Raw genomic sequence first — 23,228 nt, 5'->3', positions numbered from 1 at the left:
GCAAGGGATCTTTTATTTGCGCTTCCCACAGGCAGGATAGCACAAACCATGGCCTTTGTTGAACCAGTTATGGATCACTGGTCGGTGCAAGTGGTTTACACCTACCCATTGAGCCTTGCGGAGCACTCACTCAGGGTTTGGAGTCGGTATCTGGATTAAAAATCCCATGCTTCGACTGGGATCCGAACCCAGTACCTACCAGCCTGTAGACCGATGGCCTGCCACGACGCCACCGAGGCCGGTTGTCATAACATTGTACTTGAAAAAATTACTGAAAACTCATCTAAATAATGTTTTTCTGTCCACATGGTTAATCATAAACATGGAATGAAATCATAAGATAATTTATTCTAATTGTTTCAAAATTGAAAACAGCTATAATATTCTACTTGGAAAGGATTACTGAAAACTCTCATATAAATTCAAATCATTTGCATGATTAGTCATAAAATGTGGAAAGAAATTATAAAATAATTTTATTCTAATTGTTTTAATATTGAAAACAGTTTTCATAAGATTACTGAAAACTGTTTAAATTTAAGTGTTTCTGACTAAAGAGTTCTATAATAATAATGTATGAACAGCCTCTGGATCACATCATTCTCGTTCTTCACTAAAGCTTTGACACCTCATCCATATATGCACCAAGAACTTTGATCTGAAAGAAATAGAATATCCAGCTTAAGAGGTGCATTATAAAAAAAACTACTATAGTATACATTACAAGATTTTATACAGAATAACTAAAGTACAAATTATAAGATTTTTTACAAAATACCTGTAAAGTATACATTATCATTTTATACGAAATTTAAAAAAAAGTATACATTATAAGATTTTATTAAAAAAAAGACGAAAAAAAAGAAGAAAAAAGTATACATTACAAGATTTTACACAGAATAACTAAAATATACATTATAAGATTTTTTACAAAATACCTGTAAAGTATACATTATCATTTTATTCCCAAAAAATGTAAAGTATACATTATAAGATTTTATTTAAAAAAATTAAAGTATACATTATAAGTTTATACAAAAAAAAACACACAACAAAAGTATATATTACAAGATTTTATACAGAATAACTAAAATATACATTTTAAGATTTTATACAATAAATAATGTATGTGATAGAAAGGAATGTGGGACACAACATCACATCATGTTGATAATCAGCAGCTACAGTAACTAGTCTCAAGTATATGGTACTTGTTACACTGTCTACCGGCCTCAGTGGCGTAGTGGTTAGGCCATCGGTCTATAGGCTGGCAGGTACTGGGTTCGGATCCCAGTCGAGGCATGGGATTTTTAATCCAGATACCGACTCCAAACCCTGAGTGAGTGCCTCACAAGGCTCAATGGGTAGGTGTAAACCACTTGCACCGACCAGTGATCCATAACTGGTTCAACAAAGGCCATGGTTTGTGCTATCCTGCCTATGGGAAGCACAAATAAAAGATCCCTTGCTGCTAATCGGAAAGAGTAGCCCATGTAGTGGCGACAGTGGGTTTCCTCTCAAAATCTGTATGGTCCTTAACCATATGTCTGACGCCATATAACCGTAAATAAAATGTGCTGAGTGCATCGTTAAATAAAACATTTTTCTTTTTGTTACACTGTCTAAACCTGTTCCCAACCATTAGTATTATAACTGTTGTTGAACAAACTGTATATACATAATTTACAGGTTGTACCTTCTTATTTATTTATTTCTGGTAGTTTAAAAAACAAACCCAGAAAAGTGAAGAAGAAAAAAAAAACAAGAGAAGAAAAGGAGACATACCCCACTGATGTAGTTTGACCGATCAATCTTTTCATTCTGCGAATGAGCACCATCATCACAAGCACCAATAGGAAGCAACATGACATTCTTGCCTGTAGCCTCCTGAAAGGTCAAGGTCACTGGGATGCTTCCACCCTCTCTGGTCATGTCTGGCTCCACACCAAATACTATAAAAATAAAAAATATAAAATAAAAAGTGTATAACTTATACAATGTTTTAGGAAAAGCTAATTGTTTGGGACACTATAAACACATTTTTAGAATTCTAGTGATGTTTACAACTCAGGTTACACTTACAAAAAAAAATATTTTGTCAGAAGTATAATTTAAAATCTCTTATTTAAACCCCCCCCCCCCCCCCCCCAAAAAAAATACAGCCAATTCTCTTTGTAAAATTTAATCAGAATTTCGAATAATGCAGATGAATGTATTAACAGCATAAATATATCTTTGTTAAATATATTAAACATCGGACAATTCTATCATCAGGCTGTTTTGTTTAAAAAAAATATTCTACAGTTGTAGGAGTGACAATGAAAAAATATATTATTATATTATTTCTTTTGTCTGGCTTCCACCCAATACTCTTACCTTTTTTCATGGCCTTTTTACCTGCGACGTAATGTGGGTGGTTGGGATCACTGAGCCAGTACTTTCCACCATGACCCATTGTTAATCTACAGCGAAAAAAGAACAAGAATTATTAATAAATGAATGAATAATGCAAACACCAAAACAAAGACTAATTGCAAGTCTAGAAGGTTACAGAAGAAACATGCTGCCACCATAAATAATAGGCATCTCTTTTAATTAGAAGGAATTTTTATACACCTTTTCATTGATGAGACAGCACATACCATTGCCTTTTAATATTTCTATTCATGGAGTGCTGATTGAAAAATAGCTAAGTGGATTCACAGAGGTTGTTAAGAACTGGACCCTTTGTAAACTGCAATTCCCTGAAAACCGGACTTTTTTCACGGTCCCTTTTTAAATATAAAGACAGAATGTAACCACTCTAACTGGACACCCCTTAGAACTTGATTTTTCTGTTTTACTTGGACAATTCTGGTTTAGAGGGATTTCACTACATAAAGTTATTGAGTATGAAAATATTCTGCTAGATGGTTGGGTACAGCAAAAACAAATTCCATTGAAGCATTGACTTATCTCCCCTAAACACTTACTTGACAGTGTTTGGACTTCCACTGTCTTTGTGGACTTTCTCAACGTGTGCTCGCACCAACTTCTCCACTTGGTCAGGCTGAAGATCTGGCACAAGCCGTATGGAGAACTTTCCAATAACCTTTTTGGGGATCACTGTTTTGGCACCAGTGCTACTAAATGCCCCCTCAATTCCTAAAAATAAGGAGAAACAATATTTGATAAATATACTCAATAAAATTAAGTGAAGGCAGTATCATTACAAAGTATCGCGAAAGAAAACACACCATGTGTAAATTTTACTGAAACAATGTTTAGTCATCTGTGATTAAAACTTGTTAAAACAAGCATTCTGAGAGTACTGTTAATGCAATACATGTCCCCTACCAGGCCCAACACATTTTCATATCCTAATTCAAGGGCCATAACTCTGTGAAAAATGAGTAAATTGCTTCGAAAGTCAAACCTGATCTTAACATACGGTACACAAAATTTGAGCTCAATATCTCAAGGCATTGTAAAAAAAACCATGTTGAAAACAAATTTTCAAGGGCCATAACTCTGTCACATATGAGTAAATCGCCATCAAAGTAAAACCTGATCTGTAACCATATATGATAAAGCTTTACACAAAATTTCAGCTCAATATCTCAAGGCATTGTGAAAAAAACATCTGGAAAAAACCACATTTGTATATCCTAAGTTCAAGGGCCATAACTCTATCACAAATGAGTAAATCGCCATGAAAGTCAAACTTGATTTGTAACCATACACAATAAAGCTTTACAAAATTTTCAGTTCAATATCTCAAAGCATTGTGAAAAAAATATCACTGTAGGAGGATTTAAAGCATTAAATCTTTGACACTGAAAAAAAAGAAGAAATGTCCACATACCATGGATGGAGAGTGATGGAAATCTCCAACGATGCATCAAGCATAGTTCTTTAGTATCGTGGATCAGTTTTTTGGCTCCGATATCTTTTCGATAGTCTTCATGATCAAAGTCGATCGGTTCATACAGTTTCTTTTCTTCTTCAGTCACTTTCGCAACCAACTCATTGATTCCAGGAATAAGAATCTTTCCCTTGTTTGTCACCAGGGTACCGAGCAGGGCCACAAGGTCCACCATCGCTTCATGGCTGTTGGATACACACACTGAATAAAATCTCGTAATCTTTTTAAACATTTTCATCTTACACATAAAAATACATATTACTTATTCTAAATCCTTATTTAAGAACCATGGTATTAAGAAAGAAGTTATTTTGGATGAATATATTCACCAAACTAAATTTTAATTTGTATTTGGCAATTTGCCAAACAACAACTGAACCATGCATTTTACTAGATAGTTTTAAGGCATTATTGATTACTTGAAATTAAATTATAAAAAATGCACTGTAACCAATATCAGTGGATAGATATCACTGGAGTTAAAATAGTGGACATGGATAAGGTTACTTTTTGGTTTATTTCCATACAGTGGTAAAGTGCTCGATTGATGCATGGTCGAGCAGGACATAGCCCAGTGGTACAGCGCTCGCTCGATACACAGTCGGTCTGGGATCGATCCCAGTCGGTGAGCCCATTGGGTTATTTCTGGTTCCACGACTGGTATATCAAAGGCTGTGGTATGTACTTCCCTGTCTGTGGAATGGTGCATTTAAAAGATCCCTTGCTGCTAATCGAAAAGAAGTGGCAAAAGCGGATTTCCTCTCATTATCTGTGTGGTCCTTAACCATATGTTTAACTGTTTAACCATATAACCGTAAATAAAATGTGTTGAGTGTGTCATTAAATAAAACATTTCTTTCATTCTTTCTTTTGATGCATGGTCAGTCGAGGATCAAACCCCATCAGTGGGTCCATTGGGCTGTTTTTTGTTCTAGCCAGTGCACCACGACTGGTATATCAAAGGCTGTGGTATGTGCTATCCTGTCTATGAGATGGTGCATATAAAAGATCCACTGCTACCAATGAAAATTTTTAGCGAGTTTCCTCTCTAAGACTACATGTCAAAATTACCAAATATTTGACATCCAATAGCCGATGATTAAAAAAAATCAATGTGCTCTAGTGGTGTCGTTAGATGAAAACAAACTTTAACTCTCAGACTATATGTCAAAATTACCAAATGTTTGACATCTAATAGCTGATGATTAGAAAATCAATGTGCTCTAGTGGTGTCCATTCAGCTACTTGTTTGAGAATAAATGTGATTATTGCATACACTGTTCCACCGAAGACCCCAGAATGAAGATCCTTGGAGGCACACTCCACTTCCAGGAAGAAGTAGCAGATTCCCCTGAAACAGACAGATGTCCATTACAAAACATCTTTCAGGTAATAGCCATCAGTAAGAATAATTATACATGCATATAAGACATATCCTGGTCCTGTATTGTGTTAACGTATCCATATCCTACTGTAACAGATCATTTGTTACCTTTCTGTAGTTATTACTGAACCCATCAGCCTGCACCAATTTATTAAGATTCCTCTTACATAAAACAGAAATAGGTCTCTCAAAATGTTTCAGTTCAGCGGTCATACGAGTAAACCTAGTCATACATATAACAACTGTTAGTCACATTATGTCCTCCAAGACTGGTTGAATGAAAGGTCATCTGGACACGTGATAATATTGGCTTTGGTCAGAGCTACTGAGGGACAAAGTTAGTAACACCAGTAGGATCTTATTTCAATTGCAACTATAAATACCTCAGACCATACGTGATGCATGGCTTTTTCTTACCAAGCCAGTAGTTATCAGAAATACAGACGTAATCCGTCCCCTGGAAAAAAAGTCACACAGAAGCAAATGATGTAAGTAAAAAACACAAGATTATGTACACGGCTAAATAAAATAAGGTCAAGATTCATCTGTAATATATATACATTTAATGTATTATCAAGTGAATATCATGCACACTTTCAAGTTTTTAAAAATAAAATAAGAAAAATTCTTCAAGTGTGGCAGTCACACCAGACTTGAACAAACTGTGGAATATTTTAAATATTCCCATTAAAGCTGTAAAGATTAACAGACTTCATCATATGTGGTCATGTGGGATAGAAAAAGTACACCTGAGGTGGTGGAAATTTCGACCTGAGACGAGGCTTGCCGAGTCCTATTGTGGAAATTTCCACTACCGAGGGCGTACTTTTTCTATCCCACATGACCACATATGATGGCGTCTTTTTCTCCCATCCATTCAATATATAAACCATTATTTTACACAAACAAACAAAGATGGCTAAAAATGTAACTTCTTTATTTGACCGTTTTATCATAAAAAAACTACACTATCATATTTGCCGCGTCTTGTTTCATGTGTTAAATATAATTTAACACTACAAATTAACAAGATAGCTTTTATAATGACAGTTTTAATAACAAAATATTTATCTAAAACTGAACAACTCACATTGATATGATGTCATATATTACCTACGCCATAATACTCCCCATGTTAAATTCAATGACATCATAGCCCATGCAAGACAAATTTATTCCGCATGGGCTGACGTCATGGAATGGGTCTGTCTTGCATGGCTAGGGATGGGAGAAATAATGATACAGTATCACATCATGATACAAGGTCCACAATACAATGCATCCATTTAAGGAAGCTGCATCGCAAAATATATTATGATACGTATATGTTTTAGTCATTTTGAGTATGAACTTGCAAACATGATGGAGGACTGGTATCCTCATTTCACCTTCAGTTGCACAAATATTTTTTTTTGCCAAGCATTTAAACTGACCTTGAATTTGCCATGACATAAACTACAAAATATGAAATTTATTTAAAACAAAAATTAGTTTAATTTCATTTTATCAGGATATGTATTGTATTGCAACCCACCTGTAATTCCTGCCAGACCTAAAGCTCAGGCAAAACAATGCACACATTGTTATGTACCGATATCACAAATTTATATTTATTAAAAATTACTGTGAATTAAACACTAAGTGCAACTGCTCTCCTACATAACTGCAGGTGAAATTTATTGCTCACCATCGATTTGCTAACCATAAGCACTGCTTACATCCCACATTGTGAGAAACTGAACAAAATTTAAAGATGTAACCTGATGGTCAGACCTAAGTATTGATGCACTTCATCTATTACTTTTAGTCAACATACTAACCTTCAGGAATGTATCTTTCTTTGACATGACAAGCTCGTCTAATCCCTCTGACCCCGATTCTTCCATTCCTTCAAAACAGAACTGAAAACAAAACATTTTTAATCAGTTACAAAATCAGGAATATATAAAATTAGATGTCAGGTTATATAATATCAACTATATAGAGCATGTTACTGTTTACTATTACTATTTTAGATCCTATCTGTCCATGACAGTGGGTTAATCTTGAGTTGTTAGTTGTTAGTATTTTTATGTACTTTAATAATGCTGGTTAATCAAACTATGTTTGCTATATATTGTATATAGTTGATAATGTATTTATTTATGCATATATGCTGAGGCGTTGTAAAACTTAAGATAATAAACACTTGCTTCTTGTTAACCCAGATTTGTATTAACAGGTTTACACATTATTCTGCTCCTTATTTTCCCCATGAATATTACTAAATGACTTACCTTTATGTTCACTGGAATGTCCATTTTTAATTCTTGCATTGCTTCAATACAGTTGATCCAGGCAAGAATTGGTCCCTGGAAGTACAAGTTTAAATCAAATAATGTGTGAAGTCACTCTATAAGCAAAGGCTCATCTTATTATTAGTGTTAGTAGGTGGAAATCTTTATATTATGCAAAACATATTTTGTTTAATTTGGCTAAAATTTCCATAACTCTCCATCAAATAAATCGAATCATTTCTTGTGCGAAATAAGCATCTTCAGAGTACTGCTAAAGCAATACATGTTGGGCACATCAAATTCAAGGATCATAACTTTGGATAACCACAATAACAAAACGATGGTGTCATCAATATCTCCCACTAATGAAATGAAAACTACAATGTTTTGGCCGACAAATTTTGTTTAATTGAAAATGAAAACTCTGTTATAACAAATGGCACTTGTGACAAGTCTTCTATTTCTCAAACTGCTAACTATATATATATATTTTAGGACATATTTTATCTATTCAGTTAATGTTTATTTATTTGTTTTACACTATACCTTGTCATCCGTGGCGCCTCGTCCATAAAACTTGCCATCTTTCTCTGTGAGAACAAACGGGTCAGTGTCCCAGCCATCATCCTGTTAAAAACAAAGTTAAAGTTAAAGTTTGTTTAACAACACCACTAGAGCATAGCAATTTACATTTTTCGATTAGTACCAAGGGATCTTTTATATGCATTATCCCACATATAGTATAGTACATACTAGTCATGATGCACTGGTCAGGACAAGAAATAGTCTAATGGGCCCCATCGATGGGGTTTTATCGCACATCAGACAAGTGCTTTACCACTGGGCTAAGTGCGACCCCCTGTTACACAAACAAAAACAATGAAGCCATATCCAACATGTTTAAAATGACTGAATGGTATTGGTACAACATGTATGCAACTACCCTGAGTTCAATCCTTCATATTTGAGTGATAAAACATTCACCTCCTTAGCTCCAGGTAAATGATTTATGTTCCATAATTTTTTTTTTTTTTTTTTTTTAAACTTGCACATATTAACAAACAAACCTTTTGAATAGCTTACACTAAACAATCAATGACTCAGTATAATAATATTCAAACACTGAGGCCTGCTGTGGTTAAATGAGCTTCTTTAAATGGGAGGTACGATGTTACCACATTTTTAGGTGGATGATAACAAATGCTTTCGAGATGATGTTAAGGAGCACTTGAATGCGTAAGCGCAATCTAAGATGTGAAGGACTGCGAGTTTTTGCTAATATTGATGAGCCTACTGCTAATTTTTATACGAAGTGGCCACAACATTTAGTCTATAAATTAACAGGGCTAGCTCTGGTACTTGCCATATTCGCCAACTGCGAATTTTGAAAGCAGTTGGCGAATTTTATTTTCATTTGGCGAAATTTATGCAATTTTTTAAGTTTAATGGACAATTTGGCGAAATATTTTTCTCACCCAGAGCTAGCCCTGAATTAACCATCAATGAATAATTTTTAAGGAATTACCCTACGTACATGAATCTGAAATTTGGTAAAACTTTGTTCCCATGTGAGCCAGTCCATATTTGTGTTTCATTTTCAAGATTTATTAATCATCAACTATTAGATCTCAAATATTTGGTAATTCTGACTTAGTCTTAAAAGAGGAAACCCAATACATTTTTTCATTAGTAGCAAGGGATCTTTTATATATACCATCTCACAGACAGGATAGCAAATACCACAGCCTTTGATATACCAGTTGTGGTGCACTAGCAGTAATGAAAAATAGCCCTATGGGCCCACCAACAGGGACCGATCCTAGACAAACTGAGCATCAGGCAAGCACTTTAACACTGGTCTACATTCCACCCCATTTTACATTACATTCACACATACAAAAAAGGAAGCTGAAATTAGTATTAGGAAAAAAAAACCCAGCAAGGCAGTATGAATCTTATGAATCAGTTGAACTATACTAAAAATAATACTAATTCACGGTTGACTAAAAAACTAACAATGTCAGCAGGCTGAACATCTAGATGACCATATATGAGGATTGTCTTCTTCTTCGGGTCATTTCCAAGTTGTCCGATCAGCACAGGAGGCAGAGACAGCTTACGACCATCAGGTTGGGTCATCTCACCGAGGTCGGCCAACTCACATGTAGCACCAAGCTTTTTCAACTCCTACAAAACATCATCAAGTTTCATTAACAGTTTGCCAGTCTGAATGAGTGTGAGTGGTGTGTGTATGTGTGTGTGTGTGTGTGAGAGGGAGATGAAGAGAGAGAGAGGGGGGAGAGGGAGGAAAGCCAGAGCCAACAACTGAGGGAGAGTAACTGAGTGAGTGAAAGAAAATAAATGTGTTATTTAACGACAGTGCTCATGCACTCATGAGGGGTGGAATTGACGTATCTATACCTCACAACGGTGACTGTTTCGTAAAACATGAGTTATGATGTCACGTGGATGTACAAATTGTCCAGCACCGGGGTGACAGACTAATAGACTCCATCATATGTGGTCATGTGGGATAGAAAAAGTACACCCGAGGTGGTGGAAATTTCGACCCAGAACAAGGCTTGCCGAATTCAAGGGTCAACATTTCCACCACCGAGGGTGTACTTTTTCTATTCCACATGACTGCATATTATGGAGTCTTTTTCTCCCATCCATTCGATAAATAAACCATTATTTTACACAAACAAACAAATATGGCTGAAAAAGTGACTTCTTTATTTGACCGTTTTATCATAAATAAACTACACTATCATATTTGCTGCGTCTGTTTCATGTGTTAAATATAACTTAACACTACAAATTAACAAGATAGCTTTTATATTGAAGGTTTTAATAACAAAATATTGATCTGAAACTAACCAACTCACATTGATATGACATCATATATTACCAATGCCATAATACTCCCTATGTTAAATTCAATGATGTCATAGCCCATGCAAGACAGATTTATTTCAAATGGGCTGATGCCATTGAATGGGTCTGTCTTGTATGGCTAGGGATGGGAGAATAATAGAATTTATCACCGTTGTGAGGTATAGATAAGGCAATTCCAACCCGAGGGACAAAATGTTTTTTGTGAGGACCGAAGTTTACCGAGGCCCTTACAAAAACATTTTGTCCCGAGGGTTGGAATTGCCGTATCTATACCTTACAACAGTGATCGATTCTTTTTCTTGCCCATTTAATTACAGTAACAAAACAGTAACTATGTAAGCTACAGTTTGTTTATTATAGAATCATTCATATACATTTCATGTAGACATATAGACATCAATTGTCGTAAAACATGAGTTATGACGTAATGCGTATGTAGAAATCGCCCAGCACCAGGATGCTAGACAGATTTTTCTAGCACCGTGCAAAAGCTGGCTAATTCAGTCCAGTGGGCAACAATAATATAATCTATCATCGTTGTAAGGTATAGATTAGGCAATTCCAATCTAAGGGACAAAATGGTTTTTGTGAGGGCCAAGATTTACCAAGGCCCTTACAAAAACATTTTATCCCAAGGGTTAGAATTGCCGTATCTATATCTCACAATAGTGATAAATTATTTTCTTTCCCATTTAATTACAGTAACAAAACATTAATTTTGTAAGCTATGTACGGTTTATTTATTGTAGAACAATTCGTAAACATTTCACCTACAACTCATTTAATCATATGCAGAAAAATATAGTCCACCTTATGTAACGACATAAACATGTAACAACTTAATAAATACAAAGTTTAAAATGTTAATTTGTTTAAATATTTTTAAAACAACGATACAACATGAAATGGTAAAGCATCTGTAGAAATTGTCCAGCACCGGGGTGGAAGACAGATTTATCAGCACTGTGCAAAATCTGGTTAATTCAATCCAGTGGGCAAGAAACAGGGTTCATACACTTAAAGGAAGTCAAAATTCAAGGGTTTTTCAAGCACTTTCCAGGTCAACTTTACCAAAATTCCAGGACCTTACCGAGTTTTCACAGGTCGTTAAACACGCAAGTGCCAACCATATTTGTGGGTTTACAATAGATTCATTAACTTGACACGCTCCCTGAACTTGCTAAATACCCAGCGGCAAAAAGTGACAAACTTTCTTTTCCAATATGGCAAAGCTGTCGCTTGGATCTTGTGGCCGCGTGATTCTCATATCGCGAGATAAAAAAAACAAAAAAACATTCACACGTCAACTGAGCCGGTAAACATCGATTGGCCGGACGATTGGCATTTGATTGTGCCACGGAAATGAAACAAATAATTTAATTACATGTTAAATAAAGTAAATAAAGCCTGCGTTTTAGGCGTTTATATTTCATTTGACATCAAATTATCATTTTCAAGGGTTTTCCAGACCGCAAGATGATTTTCAAGGGTATTCAAGCACTGGAATACATTAGTTTATTTTCAAGGGTTTTCCAGGCGCGTACGAACCCTGAAGAAAGATTTATCTAGCACCGGGATGCAAAACAGATTTATCTAGCACCATGCAAAAGCTGGCTAATTTAGTCCAGTGGGCAAGTAAGATTTATCTAGCACCGGGATGCAAAACAGATTTATCTAGCAACATGCAAAAGCTGGCTAATTTAGTCCAGTGGTCAAGAAAGATTTATCTAGCACCGGGATGCTAAACAGATTTATTTAGTCCAGTGGCCAAGAAAGATTTATCTAGCACCGGGATGCTAAACAGATTTATTTAGTCCAGTGGTCAAGAAAGATTTATCTAGCACCGGGATGCTAAACAGATTTATCTAGCACCATGCAAAAGCTGGCTAATTCAGTCCAGTGAGCAAGAAAGATTTATCTAGCACCGGGATGCTAAACAGATTTATCTAGCACCATGCAAAAGCTGGCTAATTTAGTCCAGTGGTCAAGAAAGATTTATCTAGCACCGGGGTGCTACACAGATTTATCTAGCACCATGCAAAAGCTGGCTAATTCAGTCCAGTGAGCAAGAAAGATTTATCTAGCACCGGGGTGCTAAACAGATTTATTTAGTCCAGTGGCCAAGAAAGATTTATCTAGCACCGGGGTGCTAAACAGATTTATTTAGTCCAGTGGCCAAGAAAGATTTATCTAGCACCGGGGTGCTAAACAGATTTATTTAGTCCAGTGGCCAAGAAAGATTTATCTAGCACCGGGGTGCTAAACAGATTTATTTAGTCCAGTGGCCAAGAAAGATTTATCTAGCACCGGGGTGCTAAACAGATTTATTTAGTCCAGTGGCCAAGAAAGATTTATCTAGCACCGGGGTGCTAAACAGATTTATCTAGCACCATGCAAAAGCTGGCTAATTCAGTCCAGTGGGCAAGTAAGATTTATCTAGCACCGGGGTGCTAAACAGATTTATCTAGCACCATGCAAAAGCTGGCTAATTTAGTCCAGTGAGCAAGAAAGTACATGTATACCACAGCTTTGTTACACCAGTTGTAAAGAACTGGCTGGAACGAAAAATAACCCAATGGTCCCACCAACTGGGATTGATCTTAGACCAATCATGCACCAGGCCCGCACTTTACCACAGGTCTACATCCTGCCACTGGTTGAGTGAGTAAATGAGAATTTAGTGTCAGAGGGGGGGTTAGAGGTACGGAGAAGAAGAAAGAGACAGTGAGAAATAGAGAGAGAGAGAGGGGGTGAGAAAAAGAAGAACAGATAGATATTACAGTATGATGCAGGACAGTCAAACTGTGTGACAACTGACTTCGGTAACTTTGTAACACACAAACACTAATGAAAGTTAAAAGTTTGTTTTATTTAACAACACCACTAGAGCACATTGATTTTCTAATCATAGGCAACTGGATGTCAAACATTTGGTAATTTTTACATAGTCTTAGACAAAAACTGTTACATTTTTCAATAAGTAGCAAGGGATCTTTTATATGCACCTTCCCATAGACAGGATAGCACATACCATGGCCTTTGATATACCAGCCGTGGTGCACTGGATGGAGGTAGAAATCTGATGAAAGAGAAATGGATTAGAAATATATAGTACATTGCGTCAACTAGAAGTGACTTTTACCGTCTGTGTCCATTCAACCATACGTCGGATTTCTGGCCACTTCTCGGGCAACGCAGAAACACTCTGAATGGCAACGACATCAGACAGTCGTTGCACATACTTCTTCTGGTTTGCATCAATATGCCTGCAAAACAATGAAACAATATACTGTAAATGGAATGAAAAAAGAAAGAAAAACATTTGTTTTGGTAAACCACACCACTAGAACACATTGATTTATTAACAATCGGCTATTGGATGTCAAACATTTGGTAATTTTTACATATAGTCATAAAGAGGAAACCCACTACAATTTTCCATTAGCAAGGGATCTTTTACATGCACCATCCCACAGACAGGATAGCACATACCATGGCCTTTGATATACCAGTCGTGGTGCACTGGCTGGAACGAGAAATAGCCCAATGGGCCCACTGACAGGGACTGATCCCAGATTAACCGCGCATCAAGCAAGCACTTTACCACTGGGTTACATCCCCCTCCCAGTAAATGGAATGAGGTAATGTGTATTTTTGGTCAATATGGGTATTACTTTTCTGATGGCAACAGAGTTGACTTTTATGTTTAGCTCAGCATCAAATTTTAATAGTAAAACTTGTTGGGGGTTTTGTGGATTTTGGGGTGGATTTTTTTTTATCCTACTGCCATCTTTCCTTTCTCTCATTTCAATTCCATCTCATTTCTTCGCGATCTGGCAACTCCTCATATCAACTTCTTTCACTATCCAACTCCACATCCCAGTACTTGTATGTCCAACTGTGACTGGTGTGGGAGGTGTCCCAGTGGTAAAGCATGTAAACTAAAAATGTATAACCTACCGTAATCGCTAAATCCCGATTGAAGTACTTGCGTCATTATTAACAAAATAAATCTTCCAACAACAACCTTGAAAACTTTCCCAGCCATTTTAAATTTGCTAAATAGAGGGAAGCAACTCTCCCTGCACATTAAGAAAAGTATTGACTTAATGTGTACCCTGCACTACATATCGCCAATTGTCGAAAACTGTACGAAATCGAAAACCGTATTATTTTACTTCCGGGCATTTTGTAATGTCTGTGCATGTTTGATTATTGACACGACAACAACTTCTTGTTTAGGAAGTACACTGAAAACAAATTTCCTTAAAAATGCAAAAAAAAGGTAAGAATAAGTTTTATGCACAATGAAATGTATTACAGTGTATTAGTTAATTTGTGCCCTGGAATCTTACTGAATGCAATGCAAATGCATGCCTAAAAGGCAACAGGTGCACGATGGAATCCACACTACCAAACACATCTGCTAGCACTGCTGACTGAGTAATGACTGGTCACTTCCATATAGCCGCTTCCATGGCACGTGACTGTTTTCGCGGAAAAAGCCGATTTTGTGTGGTTGCCATTACATTCATAACGTCATAGTACGGATTTCGTAATGCTTTTAAAATGACATTTTCTTACCACCTGGTGCAATTCTTGATGGAACAGACATAAAATGTGCGTACTTACCTTTTTATACATTTTATTTCTAAATTGAACAAGGTAAACATTAATGCCATTAAACCGATAGCCTGACATGACTGAGCATGCACACCAGCCATTGCCTCTTATTCGTACAGTTTTCGATTAAACGAGAATATAACCATTCTCCAATTCGTGTTGCATGTCACATCTGCTGACCTTCACTCTAGCATGCCTAGCAACCAGTGGATTGGGTGAAAACAAATGGCTTGTTTACACTGAATCCCCCCTCAGTGTTAGACATTTTTGTCCACTGAGAAGCACAGCACTTCTATTTTGGATTCCGTCAGTATTCTTGTTATACTATAACTACACCTGAACATGATATGTTGCGAAATAAAAATATTTTTTGTTAATTTTACTTAAAGATGCCATATAAAGATACGCATATTCATGATATTGCACATGTGTGTGTATGTTATTGTATTCATGTACTGCCGATGTTTTGTTTTAGTCGGTAGTCCCAAGTGTCTATCTGCTGCTAATCAAAACATCGAAAGTTGCTATAAGCACCCCTTCCCCAACCCCAAAATAAAAAATAAGAAAGAAAAAATAAAATAAAATAATAATAACAGGTATTTATCCAGACGTTGTGTGGGTCCGAACATTGGCCCCTTCCCAACAGAAAGTGACACTGAAAATTCCCAATTCCTATGTTAAAAAGTCCCAATATAGGGGCCTATATACATATTTAATTAGTTATGTCTGTTCAGTGTTTCTGCCAGACATTATTTGAAATGTTTGGGTATGGTGCTATGGAAATGAATGCAACAACAGTCAACAGGGGATATGGGGGGAGGGGGACCTTTTTCAGAAAGGAAATGAGTTACGTTCAGAGTTAGGGTTAAGAAAATCATACAGTAATGATAAGAGTAATTAATTATGTTAAAAAGTTAACGTTAAAAAAATAATCTGACAAACAATTTGGGTATGGCACCAGGTACCTGTTTCACTATCCGGCAGAAACCCTGCTGTTCTAATAAATTAATTTAACAGTGGTGTACTGCATCATTCAGTGGCCTGAAAAAATCTCAGATATGATTTACTAGCGCTAATTTTCCTAACCCATCAGACATGGAACACTGGCAAAAAAAAAAAAAATTTAAATGGATAAATCTGTGTATAAATATATAACCAGTTTCTGGTTAAACCGAAGTTGAAAAATTGATGCGGCAACGCAGTTTGGGTTTTGGGTTTTGTCTTCTTTTTTTAAAGCATGGATTGGACAGAAAAGGTGGGTACATACTTTTTTCTTTTTTTTCAAATATCCTCTTCCTCTGCTTTGGTTCCTTCTGTATTGCTGTCGGCATGTGCTTTGCGTGAATGTCTATTATAAACTGCCCGAGCATTTATAGATTAATGACCATTCCTCGTGGCCTAATGTTGAGTGTGATATATATGAAAGAAGGAAGGAAATGTTTTATTTAACGACGCACTCAACACATTTTATTTATGGTTATATGGCATAAGACATATGGTTAAGGACCACAGGTATTGAAGGAGGAAACCCACTGTAGCCACTTCATGGGCTACTCTTTTCGATTGGCAGCAAGGGATCTTTTATATGCACCATCCCATAGACAGGATAGCACATACCACAGCCTTTGATGTACCAGTTGTGGTGCACTGGCTGGAGTGAGAAATAGCCCAATGGGCCAACCGATGGGGATCGATCCTAAACCGACCGTACATCAAGCGAGCTCTTTACCACTGGGCTACGTCTCGCCCCCTGATATATATATGAATATCTTACAAATATTCCTGAGTACCTGTAGTAGGGAAACTATGACAAATCGCAAGTCACTCGAAATGTACAACCAGTTGTGTGTATGTGTGTGTGAAAATATACATATAAAAAAGGTAAAATATAACTTGTGCATCTCCACCCACCTCCCCCCCCCCTCCCCCTCACTAGAGGAAGGGAACCCCAAGAGATTGTGCCCCCTACACAGATACACTCCAGATACCGTTCCCACGGGCATGTACTGCTAAATTACAAAACCCACAATTCTGACATTATCATCTTCACAGCTGAAGTAATGCCATTACAAAAGTTAAAGGATGCCCCACATCATCCCTGGGTTACAGTGGACGAGAAAACTAGATACAGTATTGCCTTTTTTGTAAACTGTCCATTTTTATGAGGATCTTCGTTTTAATTTGTTCCAACATGCTCAGTTATGTTGTAATTTTTTTTATGTTTTACCTAATTTAGAAAAGTTATGTATTTTAATGTCAGAGCCTAACCTTGCATTTGTAACAGCCTAAACCTGTTTTTTTTATATTATACAACATCGTAGAGACACAATAGTATTATTATTTTAATTGTACATACTTCTATTATTCATAATCCCATAAGGAATGGCTTATGTACTTTTATGTTTGTTTTATTTAGTAAATATGTGATGTACATTAGGCAAGACTTTAATAAATTACCTGTTAATAAAGTATCTGTTTGTCTATATTGTGACAGCACACTGCACCTGTATGGCTGGGTTAAGTTAATACCAATGGTTTTAACTAAGTTTAAGTTATATATTTACTACATTACAATAAGCATAAAATTTAAGAACCATATTTTAACCGATTCATTTATACATGTATAGCCCTTCCCACAGGGAACTTTTTGGGGGTTTTATGCACACAAAAATAGGTTTTGTTTTGTTATTTCCAAAACACTTTTACTTTTCTTCTTAAACTAAACTGAATTTATTTACAAAATAGGAGGATGTGACGATGGACTATAGGCCTATGTTAAGTCAAATGTGCTACCAATAAGTAATCAGTGATTCCTTACAAATCCATTTTCATATTCACACCAGCATGTCAAATGTCTGTTTGTTTACACTCCTACATCCTCACTGATATGAACTGTTGACTCAGAGGTAGGTAAATTTGGATCGTTGTACCCATGGTTTCCCCTGTCCCTTTGCAAGTATTGGCCCACAGACATTTTTTAACCTCGTCTACGGGAAATATTAAAAACTTTAACTTGCTATCTATCATAATATGATGTGTATTGCCAAAGACTGCTCAGGTTTTCGACATTTTCGATTTGCGCGGACAGAAGTCCTGTAATTAACGATATTCCTCTAGTGCTCCCATTAACTCCCATACAAATAAAGGTTTGTTTTCACCCAGTCCCGTAGTCGTCATGGTAACTATGGCCTGCCACCATGCAGTTTGTCGGGATGCGCGCGCAACCCGAATCGGAGAATACTGTAAAACATGAAAGTAATGCGCGAGAGAAACTAATGCGAAAAATACGTATAGGTATTTGACACATTAATTTACCACGCATTTATAAAAAACAAATAAAAACATGAATCAGTGAACAACAGCAGTTTCATTTCACTTAATAATTATCTCAAACAATTCATTAAAACAATAATGTTTAAACACATTCACATACCAATTACAAAGTGTTTCGGTTCGGTTTCACATCTCAGATAGTTCGTTCAATTTTACAAAACATCAAGCAAGCCTGCTTTAATCCAACCCCGTTTGATACAGTCTGTGTCTTTCTTAATTGAGTCAAAACAATTGACAATCCAGCGAGAATGAATGGGCTTTAGCACACTAATCCTCAAGTCTAACGGAAGTCTTTGTTGTTTTTTAAATTGATCGCCACTTGATCACCATACCACCTAGTGAACTGTTGTTTCAGTGCAACTTTGTAGTCACTGTTCACGGAAAGATCCATCGGCTGAAGTTCGCCAGTGCATCCGGCTGGAACAAACTGCACCTCAAAACCATGTTTGTATAACAATTGTAAAAAACTGTCACACCTGTGAGCAGCGAACACATCAAAGATGGCAATTGACTTTTGTCGCGCTGGAAGACCAAGTTGTTTTTTCACACGTTTCGTGTACGGTACAAGAACTTTATCTACGTACTCAAGCATACTGTCTTCGTTACTCCAGTGATTGGCTGTGTGGGTCACGTGCCAATCTTCGGGAAAGTTGAAACGCGGGTGACACTTGTCGGTGAGGCCTTTGTAAATGACCTGTGGTGGTAAAAGATCGCCAGCTGCAGTTAAATGTGGCAACTCGTAACTTATTGAATAACGTCACTGAGTAATACATGTCGTACTTGCAGCAAGTTGTTTTCACACCAATAAAATGGCATTAAGCAAAACCTACCTAGCATTCACAGTTATTACAAACACAGCCATTGTATGACACAATTAGCTTGTCGCCTTTTCACCGCAAGCATCGCGCTAAGTAAACAAGATGTCCTATGGTCAGCGCATTAATTAATACACGCATTTTTGACAAAGCTGTGGTGGCGCATTATTTTATACACGCATTAATTTCATGTTTTACAGTAAATAAAAATATGTGCTGTGGGTTATTAAACAGAACTTTTTGTTTTCCTTCTGCTTTTGAATGCCAGACAACTCGGCCCGGAGGACAACTCGCCCCAGACAACTCAGCCCACGTCGAGACAGCTCGGCCCAGAGTTCTGAGACAACCCGGCCCACCGCGAGACAACTCGGCCCGGAGTCCAGACACATCTCGGCACATGGACAATCTTGTCTACTGTTGAACAATATTGTTGAACAAGTGTTGTTTTTTAAATTAAAGTATTCTCACAGAAATAAAAGAATTTGTTTTTTGTTAAATTGATAAATTGCTGATCCATTTATCTTTGAAGATAGTTTCCGCTGTTCGAATAATTTGTTTTTGTTCTACAGTCGGTGACCTAAACATTGGAGATGATCCCAGAAAAAACATGCAAAAGTTATTTATCGTTGTAACAACACTGACTTTTATCTTTTGTTGGACGTTTTATTTCTATGTTCTTTTGGTGATTGGTGTTTTATTTTTTTATTATAACTATTTATGTATATGTGTTCTGTTGGGTTTTTTGGTGACCATATTATGATATAGTTAGCGGTATCTATCAGTATAATGCATTATTATTACTATAGTACAATACTTCGACACTACGACATGGCCAACTATCATACTTAACAGGCATATAATGTGTCACAGCATGCCCCGTCTATCAGTCTAATAACTCGGCCCCGTGGCCGAGATGTCTGGGCCGAGTTGTCCCCCGGTCCGAGTTATCTGGTCCCCCTGCTTTTTGCTATTTTTTAAAACAACACATTGTATACTGCAAAATGCATCCAAAGACCATCAAACCTATCTCGCATTTTGTACCATTATTCAGGGATCCCCCCCCCCCTCAACACACCACTTTAAAAGCATTGATCCGCCTGGCTCTGCATCATCCCAATTAAAAACATTGTTGCATTTTACTTATATAACTTTGATTTATTTTATTTATCTGCCTTTTGTGAAAAAAAAATGTCGGTACATTATCCTATATGGCCTCAGATTACAGTTATCTTCCCATTTGGTTGTCCAAAATCCGGAAGTTTCACCGCGCAAGTAGTCTGCTGTTTGACTGTGATTATTTCATGGAAGACAGCTATGAAGTGGCAACTGTTTGACTGAAGTGACAGGGGATAGCATGTAGTTTGTAAACATGTGTAACTTGCTGACATTGAAGACTTGTTTGTGGTAATTCCGGCCCATGCAAAAGTAGTGCTTTTTGTGTAAAATGGGTGTACTCCGGCCTGGTTTAGAGGGTGTGTCTGTTTAAACCAATATGCTGGGAGAAAGAGCTGGACAACAGGGGTTGTCCTTTTCAGGGTATGTGTCCCCTATGCAGGCAAAGGTACAAACAAAACTTCACGGGCCTGCTGATATTAATAAAAATGTTATAGCCACTAAGGCTATATAGAAACATATAGCGAAATTAATTGTGGTCTGAGGCCTGATATAGTTCACACATTACACCGGTTAAATGCTTGATTCTGATGAAAGTATTATAACCAGAGAGGTGAAATTACACAGACTGATTGTGAATACCACAAGGAATATGAAAACTAATTTATTTATTTTCTAAATATTTTATTAAATTAAAAAACATTTTTTTTGAATTTATTAAAAATTAAAATTAAAATTTTCAACTTTTAAATTTCAATATCCTCCAAAATAGCATAAAATGACCTCTGATGTTACTACAGGTTGTTGCAATATTTTTTAACAGTTTTGAGCTAATAATTTGGTAAAAAAAGAGCAAAAGTTGGATTTTGTTAGTCAATATCGAGATTTTAAATTTTTTTTACATATTGAATTTTAATGAGTTTGTCAATTATTGCAATTGGACAGAAGATCTAAATATAATTAATATATCACTACTAAATGTAATTAAACACTTTAAATAAATAGTATACAGTTTTTAACAAGATTAAGTACTCTAATAATACATTTCACCTACATTTATGTAAATTACACACTTCAGTCATTTTTCAAAAATGGTCTTTCATCCTTTGAAAATCTAATAGGCTAATATTCTATGCTGTCTGAATGTATTTATTGTGTTCAGTAATCAGATGCTGGTAGGCCTATACTTGTCAAGTTTATTGCAGAAAATGTGCCAAAAAGGTTAACATTTGGCTTGTAATACATATGGCAGAATAATCCATAATGCATATTCAGTGGTCATTACTACAAACATCCTTCCAATCAAGAAATACTACACTGAGGTATCCAAGACACTGGCACATGACTACACTTGTTGACAGTTATCACTGGAAACTGAAAAATATGGTGCAAGTACCTCTTGGTAGGATTTATATCAGCATTTTGTGACAAAATCTTCATTTTCAAAGTTGTCGTCAACAAAAAACATATGGTGTATACCTAAGTAATATCTGTAGGGCATATTCATATTAATATGCATTTATATGGACTGTTTTGCCTTTTACAAAGTGGCTACATGTCTAATACAGTAAATTAAGTAGATCAAGTAAATACAGCAGGTCAAAATTGAATCTGAGGCCTATCATGTCTAATTTTCCCTGAAATTAGTGTGTAAAAATTTGTTGCAAATGGCCCCAATTTTGTGACTTTCACCATCCCTCTGACACATTTCTAATAATGTATCATGAATTCAGTCACCATATCTTTACTAAGCCTCCACTTATCATATCTAAAATGCAAAATTTTACAGTTTTAGATTTTTTTTTTTTTCAAAAATTTAAATTTAAGTTTAATATTTCATTAAAAATGAAATAAAATCTAATGATTGATTTTTTTTCCTTTAAACATTTCAAAATCTTTCCAAGACAACACTGTGCAGATAGAACATATGTAGAAGAAAAAATAGCTGCTCATTGTATGAAGAAATTCCAAAATTTGATAAAGTTATTACATTTTGAAGTTGGTGTCCCTCAAGTTTCCATTGCTAAAATTGGCCATGGCAAGGCACTGTGGTAGGTGTTTTAACACAACTTCTATATACTCTCAGTTTAAAGGTGACATCCCGATACTTACTGAGCATTGCTTTAATATGTATATCATTGGAATGCATTAGTGTGGGCCAGTTTTTAGGGGGAAAAATGGACTGATAGGCCTCAGATTACAGTTATCTTCCCATTTGGTTGTCCAAAATCCGGAAGTTTCACCGCGCAAGTAGTCTGCTGTTTGACTGTGATTATTTCATGGCAGACAGCTATGAAGTGGCAACTGTTTGACTGAAGTGACAGGGGATAGCATGTAGTTTGTAAACATGTGTAACTTGCTGACATTGAAGACTTGTTTGTGGTAATTCCGGCCCATGCAAAAGTAGTGCTTTTTGTGTAAAATGGGTGTACTCCGGCCTGGTTTAGAGGGTGTGTCTGTTTAAACCAATATGCTGGGAGAAAGAGCTGGACAACAGGGGTTGTCCTTTTCAGTGTATGTGTCCCCCATGCAGGCAAAGGTACAAACAAAACTTCACGGGCCTGCTGATATTAATAAAAATGTTATAGCCACTAAGGCTATATAGAAACATATAGCGAAATTAATTGTGGTCTGAGGCCATATTACCCAAATAGCTTGTCCATGATCTCTTCGCTTTCACTTTTCTCAAAATTTCAGTGAAATGTACTTTCGACTTCCGCGAATCACCCGCTCCTTGTGTTGACCCCGCCCCCTGTTCAGTGTCGTGTGCAAAACTTTAGCAAAAATTGCTTTATTGTAAAACTGTCATTTAATTATATAATATGAGATAACAAATCATGAATGATTATATGCAATAAGGATTATTATTATTTTATTTATTT

At 36.3% G+C, this 23,228-nt stretch overlaps 1 protein-coding gene across 1 annotated transcript; it reads right to left on the bottom strand.

Annotated features, from left to right (window-relative positions):
- Positions 1 to 459: 459 nt before the first annotated feature.
- On the bottom strand, positions 460 to 23,096 carry LOC121382039 (cytosolic non-specific dipeptidase-like). The gene is made up of 13 exons (XM_041511514.1): positions 22,993 to 23,096; positions 13,605 to 13,728; positions 9,581 to 9,751; positions 8,111 to 8,191; positions 7,565 to 7,639; positions 7,109 to 7,189; positions 5,672 to 5,745; positions 5,181 to 5,255; positions 3,845 to 4,089; positions 2,973 to 3,144; positions 2,377 to 2,462; positions 1,786 to 1,952; positions 460 to 658 (listed from the first exon to the last, which is right to left on the bottom strand). Exons 1-13 carry the CDS (start codon positions 23,007 to 23,009, stop codon positions 614 to 616), a joined length of 1,413 nt encoding a protein of 470 aa, XP_041367448.1. The 5' UTR covers positions 23,010 to 23,096; the 3' UTR covers positions 460 to 613.
- Between the last annotated feature and the right edge of the window lie 132 nt (positions 23,097 to 23,228).

This window comes from Gigantopelta aegis, chromosome 9, assembly GCF_016097555.1.
Source record: "Gigantopelta aegis isolate Gae_Host chromosome 9, Gae_host_genome, whole genome shotgun sequence".
NCBI lineage: Eukaryota > Metazoa > Mollusca > Gastropoda > Neomphalida > Peltospiridae > Gigantopelta > Gigantopelta aegis.
This window is presented reverse-complemented; position numbering and strand designations above follow the sequence as displayed.